Source organism: Notolepis coatsorum, assembly GCF_963971535.1.
Source record: "Notolepis coatsorum genome assembly, chromosome: 11".
Lineage (NCBI taxonomy): Eukaryota > Metazoa > Chordata > Actinopteri > Aulopiformes > Paralepididae > Notolepis > Notolepis coatsorum.
Window position 1 is genome coordinate 27,064,316 of NC_140175.1, and position 7,500 is coordinate 27,071,815.

Here is a 7,500-nt window from a genome sequence, read left to right on the forward strand (position 1 = left end):
AGCCAAGCGTTTTATAAACATCCTCTTGGTCAGAAGGCTCTAAGCAGTGAGGTCCAGCAAGAAATACAATCCCTCCAAAGGCCTATATGGCGCACGGCTCTCTCTCCATGGTGCTGAAAACCGTGTCTCAGATTTAACAAATGTGTGTTTTGAGAGAGCATCTTTGTTGCTACTGCTTAGCCATGTGGACCTACTTAGCCTACTGTACTTAGTTCATTCATCTACATGCTTTATACATTATGTAAACCTCACTGTTACATATTGTAGGCTATTCAGTATTACTTTACTGTCCCGCAGAATTGACATGCTGTCCCGCATTCGGTCACCCTGCAAGATGGGAAGGGAGCAGCAAACCATTGCATTATATTTCAGAAACCATACGTTTGAAAGTAAAAATACGTGTTGAGAATACGTTCATTTCATCTCTTTGCAAGTGCTTTAGGGCAAATCCCTCGATTTAGAAGAATGGAAACAACAATCAAATTAAACAGAAAATGACTTTCTGTTGCATTGTTTTATGAGATGTGTGAATTTACTATGGATATTTTTATGGCCTACATTAAAAAAAAATAACGCCCCACCGTTTTTTTCTTTTTTACTAATGGCACCCTGCACATGCACACGCGCACACACACACACACACACACGCACACGCGCACACACACACACACACACACACACACACACACACACACACACACACACACACACACACACACACACACACACACACACACACACACACACACACACACACACACACACACACACACACACACATCCCTTATTCCAGCTGTGTGGCTGGTTCATCAGGTCTGATTGACAGTTTGTGCATGTTGAGGAGAGAGATGGAGAGGAGACACACACGCACACACACACACACACGCGCACGCGCGCACGCACGCACACACGCACACACACACACACACACACACACACACACACACACACACACACACACACACACACACACACACACGCACACACACAAACCACTGAGACTGCAGAGAACCTGACTTGAAAGACAGGCGGAACCGATTAGGATTCTAGTTGGAGGCTCAGAGAGAATAAACATGAGTGGCTGGAGCTTCAGAGGGCTGTCTGTGTGTGTGTGTGTGTGTGTGTGTGTGTGTGTGTGTGTGTGTGTGTGTGTGTGTGTGTGTGTGTGTGTGTGTGTGTGTGCGTGTGTGTGTGTGTGTGTGTGTGTGTGTGTGTGTGTGTGTGTGTGTGTGTGTGTGTGTGTGTGTGTGTGTGTGCGTGTGTGTTTGTGCGCGCGCATGTTTTTAAGCATGTGTGTGTATAGTGTCTGTGTGTGTGTGTGTGCATGTGTGTGTGTGTGTGTGTACCATGTGTCTTTGTGTACATCTGAGGGAGAGACACGTTGACAGGGCCCGAGACTCCTGACAGATCGCAGAGGAGCAACACTCCGCATGAGATCGGCTCCATTTGCATGTTGACTCAGAAGAGATTCTAAAAACAACTGTATCATGTTAACGCTGGATCTTTACCCTGTACTCCCCTGCTTGCAGTACCTGAAGTACCTGGATTACGTCTTCACAGGAGTCTTCACCTTTGAGATGGTGATTAAGGTGAGAGAGAGTGAGAGAGAAAGAAAGAGAAAGAGAAAGAGAGAGAGCTGTAAAAATGTTGCCTGCCACGCTCAGAATACCAAGAGGTTGGCACGGCGCTCCCGGCCATCAGCTCCGATTTGATTTGCGTCGTGAACGGAGGCCGTAGCTCAAGGTGGGCAGGAGACACAGACACAGCTTGGTCTCTCGGTGCCGTCGGAAGACAACAGCGCGGCGTCGCGGGCGAGTTGTTGTTGTTCCGTCACGTTGCTAATCAGCTTCACGGAATTACATCCCTTATCAGTGATGACACACTGTGCTGACGCTCAGGGGGCGATCCCGCCCATTATCACGGTATGTTGAATGTGAAAAGTTTTTTTTTTGTGATACTTTTTTTTTATCACATTTTCAAGGATAATGTTCACTTTTTAAGAAAAGGAAAACTAAGAAATTAAAATTATAATAAAAAATATATAATAAAGACTTACATAAATAGAAAAAAGAAAACTCTTTGTGGACTTCACCTGTACCGGCAGAGTACTCCACCTTGTAATTGTAATTGCCTCCTCTGCTCCAGGCAGGGAGCTGTCGAAAGCTCTAAATACACAATGTCCAAATAAAGTCCATGCCCTGAGCACCAAGCTAATTAGGCTGTGTGTTTAAGATCTGTATAAACCAATGAGAAGCAGGACTGGGGCTTCACTTGAAATGAAGACTGGATAGACTCAACCACATACAATTGACCTCTCTCAAGCCATGCCCTCTTTTCTTGATCGTCCAATCACAACTGAGTCAATTACACGGAATGGTCTGGCAATGCGGACCTTGTAGACCTGACCGCTACATTTAAATGCTTATCCCACGTCATTGTGTGTTTGTGTGTGCTTCTACACACTTTTAAATAAAAAATGTAAACCTTAGTTTATCTTTTAAAAGTCTCTTCTTTAAAAAAATCTTTTAACAGTAAGGGTTCCATTGTAACGTACAGGTATACAACCTCTGTTCTTTCAATTATCTTTTAATTGTTTTTATTTGTACAATGATAAATAATAATAAAAGTAAAAAGTAAAAGGTAAAAAGTATTAAAAGTATTAAAGTAAAAGTATTAAAAATAAATAAATACAATGAAATATAATAAAATCACATTTCTATGGTCACATTACATCAAGGCATGACACACTGATGTTGGTGGATAGTCAGAGGTCCATGAAGGCTTCCCAAGTTCTAAGAAAGACGTCCTCCTTGTTCCTCAAGGTATACATACGCTGTTCCAGTTGCAAAGTGTCCTGGAGAATCTTTTTAAACTGTTGGACGTCTTTGTTTGTTCCAGTTGAGCAGGATAATTTTTTTTTTATCTATATATGATACCATCCCAATTCTCTTCACAGCTATGGGATCTAATGTCTAATGTGATGTGCACCCTCTGTCCTGTCCTTCCGTCGTCTCTGTGTTTCACCAGATGATCGACCTCGGCCTGCTCCTCCACCCCGGCGCCTATTTCCGCGACCTGTGGAACATTCTGGACTTCATCGTGGTCAGCGGTGCTCTGGTGGCCTTCGCCTGCTCGTAAGTCAATAATACGCTGTTTACTGCAGGAGGCGACGGAATTAAATGTCGGTGGGCTCACTGTAAACAACAGCCGTCACCGGGTCGATACTGTTCAGTTCTATACTTCTGCTCAGTACTATTGCTAGTATCCGCTAGTGGACAACAGTGTGTCCTTTGGTATCGTAACGGGGTATGTTAACCCTTTCACTACCACGCTACAAAGGGTCAATGCTTTCACTACAACACTACAAAGGGTTAACCTTCTGTAGTGTGGTAGTGAAAGGGTTGACCCTTTCTAGTGTGGTAGTGAAAGCGTTGACCCTTTGTAGTGCGGTAGTGAAATGGTTAACCTTCTGTAGTGTGGTAGTGAACGGGTTAACCGTCTGTAGTGTGGTAGTGAAAGGGTTAACCATATGTAGTGCAGTAGTGAAAGGGTTAACCTTATGTAGTGCGGTAGTGAAAGGGTTAACATTATGTAGTGCGGTAGTGAAAGGGTTACACATGTAATGACCATCAGTAGCCCATGTGTGTGATCCTCAGGTTCCCCTCACACACTGGCTCCCCCTGCTGGCGGCCCTTGTGAACATACATAACCCCGTTTAGAAGCTCTTTCGTTCCCTGTAATAGCCCAGATTGTGTTCCCCACAGCTACACTCCACATTACCTCTCAGGGCCTTCGTAGATACACAGCCTGGGGTTATTTCGCCCAAATGTCTCTCTCTCTCCAAGTGCATCTCTCACTGTTGCGTAAACACAACAGACCCTCCCTCTGTGGGGGCTAATGGGCTGTGTGCGGTCTGGCTAATGAGTATGAGGTCAGGCTGGGGAGGGAAAGAGGGAGAGAGAGAGAGCATGAGAGAGGGGATGATGAGAGAGGGAGGTGAGAGAGGGAGGGGGAGAGAGGAAGAGAGAGGGAGGGGGATAGAGGGGGGTGAGAGGAGAGGATGAGAGAGGGAGGGGGATAGCGGGAGGATGAGAGAGGGGAGGATGAGAGAGGGATGGGGAGAGAGGGATGATGAGAGAGGGGAGGATGAGAGTGGGAGGGGGAGAGAGTGTGTGTGTGTGTGTGTGATGAGAGATGGGGGTTGAGAGGAAGAGATAGGAGAAGATGAGAAAGAGGAGAGAGGAGAGAGAGGGAGGGAGAGAGAGGGAGAGGAGGGAGAGGATGAGAGAGGAGAGAGAGAGGAGGGGAGGAGAGAGAGGGAAGAGAGGAGGATGTAGAGAGGGATGGGTGAGAGAAGAGAGAGGAGAGATGATAGGAGGATGGAAGAGAGAGAGAGAAGAGAGACGGAGGATGACAGAGGGATGGAAGAGGGATGGGGGAGGAAGGATGAGAGAGGGAGGGGGAGATGGGATAATAAGAGAGGGAGGATGAGAGAGGGGAAGATGCGAGTGGGAGGAGAGAGGAGAGGAATAGAGAGGGAGGATGAGAGAGGGAGGATGACAGAGGGAGGATGAGAGAGAGGGAGGGAGCGTTTGCTTCCTCTTACTGCTAATACAGAGCAGCTGTTCCGTCTCCTCCTCCTCCTCTCTGTGGCCTGGTGGGATGTGAAAGCTATCAAGTGGTCTAGCTGTAATGTACCACACTGCACACAGACCGACAGATAGAGGAACAGATACTGTAGACACACACACACCGACACCGTGCTCATATTCCCACACAGACATAGACATAGCCACACACACACACCACACACACACACACGCACGCACGCACGCACGCACGCACGCACGCACGCACGCACGCACGCACGCACGCACGCACACACACACACACACACACACACACACACACACACACACACACACACACACACACACACACACACACACACACACACACACACACACACACACACACACACACACACACACACTCCGGGGTGATGGGAGAAGGAACAGGCTCATCCAGCAGTGGTCTACTCCAGATGGAATCTGTCTCCCAGAACACAAAGAACCGTGTCACCTGTGTGTGTCGCTGCCTTCTATAGCCTTATCTCCCCTTCTGTCGCTATACAACGTTTGCTCTCTCTTTCTGAGCCCACTGTGGATTGATGCTTCTGTCTGATTTTATCTGTTGTTTGACTCTGTCTTCTTCTTCTTCTCCTTCTCCTTCTCCTGTCCTCTGCTTTCTTCTTCTGTCGTTTTCTTGTGTTGCTTGGATCGCTTTCAGGAGTCTAATGGGGTAACGCCTGTCCTCTATGCCTATCTACCTGTCTGCTCGTCTCGCCTATAGCTGTCTTCATTATGACTGTCTGTCTATCATCCTGTCTGTCTGCCTGGCCATCCTCTCTCACCGGCTGTCCTGTCTCTCTCTCTATCCTTCTGAGCCAGCGTTGCCTATTGACCTATCTCAAAACCCCCGCCCCTCTTTTCTTGATCCTTCAATCACAAACGTTTGCTTCCCTCAAACATACTGTGTTCATTGTTGAGATACTGTAGGTCAATTGTTCCTATGCATGTCTCATATAGGCTTATGTCTCATAGGCATGTCTGAAGCCGTCTTCTCACAGCTGGACTGATCGGCTGTATATGTGGATATGAATAGATGTCATATTTGTGGTTTCTTCTCATATAACTAACTATAGTCATCCCCAACCGGGTTCCCATTGACGTTTTAGTCTCTTTGTTTTACTCAAGTGTTTGTGTTACATTTTCCATTTCCGTGATGCATTTTGATGAGTATGATCAGCTCAAATATGCATGCATGTACAGTTAGGGCTGTGCAAAATAAACAACAACGACAACATCAACAACAACAACATCATCAACAAAAAATCGATATTGACAAGAGATGCACTGATATGATCTTTGAGGCTGATACTGGTACCTGGTACCATTATCAGCCAATCTAGGGCGTTATAATTTTAGTACACATGCAGGTACAAAACAGGTTAAGATTTAAAAAAGCTTCATCTTAACAGTCAAGTGGTATCATTGGGGTAGGGGGGGGGGTTACAACATTCCAAAGAACACAACCATGTCAATTAAAGGAGAAATGTATTGATTTCTAATTTAACTTTTTAAACCCCAGAATCCAATAGAAATATACCAGTGCATCCCTTACTGTATTGATTACTGCAATTTTCTAAACAGCAAAAATCTGCAGTTTTCCATCAGAGGGAGAGGAGAGGAGACCCAGACACGTTGCTCTGGGGATCCACAGGATCCCTGGCCCACAAGTCAAATGACACAAATCAAATGACACAAATAGTTTATTTTTCTAAATTATTACGTTAACAAAATGTAGAGGCACACCACCAGGACAGAACACGAAGGTACCGTATGGAGACTTTCTTTCCCTACTATAGTTGATTGGCTGAGCTCTTGACCACAGGTAGACGTGAGTCTTTAATTGTACTTTCTGTGGTCGTAAAAGGTTTGTTTATGTCTGTAAAGTGAACTGAAGTGAAATAGACCTTTTCTCATTTAAAAGGGTTGAGAAGAGTCTGAACAGCTTGGGCTCTGTTTTGGTGCCGGTGCAAGGCCGTCAGGTGTAAGGCCGTCAGGTGCAAGGCCGTCAGGTGCAAGGCCGCCAGGTGTAAGGCCGTCAGGTGTAAGGCCGTCAGGTGTAAGGCCGTCAGGTGTAAGGCCGTCAGGTGTAAGGTCGTCAGGTGTAAGGCCGTCAGGTGCAAGGCCGTCAGGTGTAAGACCGTCAGGTGTAAGGCCGTCAGGTGTAAGGCCGTCAGGTGCAAGACCGTCAGGTGCAAGGCCGCCAGGTGCAAGGCCGTCAGGTGCAAGGCCGTCAGGTGCAAGGCCGTCAGGTGCAAGGCTGTCAGGTGCAGGGCCGTCAGGTGCAAGGCCGTCAGGTGCAAGGCCGTCAGGCCGTCTACTTTTTCTCCTCCTATTTTTCTGTATTTTTCTCCCATCCCAATTTTTTGTCGTTATGCCAATTCCCCCCACCCCTTCCTGGTCGTTGAGCGCATTTGCCCCCCACTTGCCGGTCTAGGGAGCCCTGAAGTCTATCACATGCTTCCTCCGATACATGTGGAGACAGCCAGCAGCCTCTTTTCACCTGACAGCGAGGACTCTCACTGGGGAAGTGTAACACGTGGGAGGATCACACTACCTCCCCCAGTTCCCTCCCTCGCTGTGCAGGCGCCCTGACCGACCTGTAGGAGTCGCTGTTTACAACGACCAGGACCCACCCCACCGGCTTTCCACCCGCTGACACTGCCAATTGTGTCAGTATGGACAACCGACCAAGCCGGAGGCACCGCGGCAGCCGGATTCGATCCCACTGTCTCTGCGGTGGTAGACAGACGCTTAGTCCGCTGCGCTACCCGGCCGCCCCACATTTTCGCCTCTTATAGGAGAAGAGAGGAACCGATTTGATTGGCCATAATTGGAGCCAGCCCCATACCTGCCTGCTAATAAGGTATTC

The 7,500-nt window shown here is 47.4% G+C and overlaps 1 protein-coding gene across 1 annotated transcript in view; it reads left to right on the top strand.

The window, feature by feature from the left end:
• Window positions 1-7,500, top strand: part of LOC311237065 (voltage-dependent N-type calcium channel subunit alpha-1B-like) — a gene marked incomplete at both ends in the record, with an annotated part of 92,625 nt that overhangs the window by 79,001 nt on the left and 6,124 nt on the right. Inside the window, 2 exons of the mRNA XM_084324873.1 lie at window positions 1,530-1,589; window positions 3,028-3,134. Coding sequence (XP_084180999.1) covers window positions 1,530-1,589; window positions 3,028-3,134 — 167 coding nt within the window. The remainder of the gene's footprint in view (window positions 1-1,529; window positions 1,590-3,027; window positions 3,135-7,500) is intronic.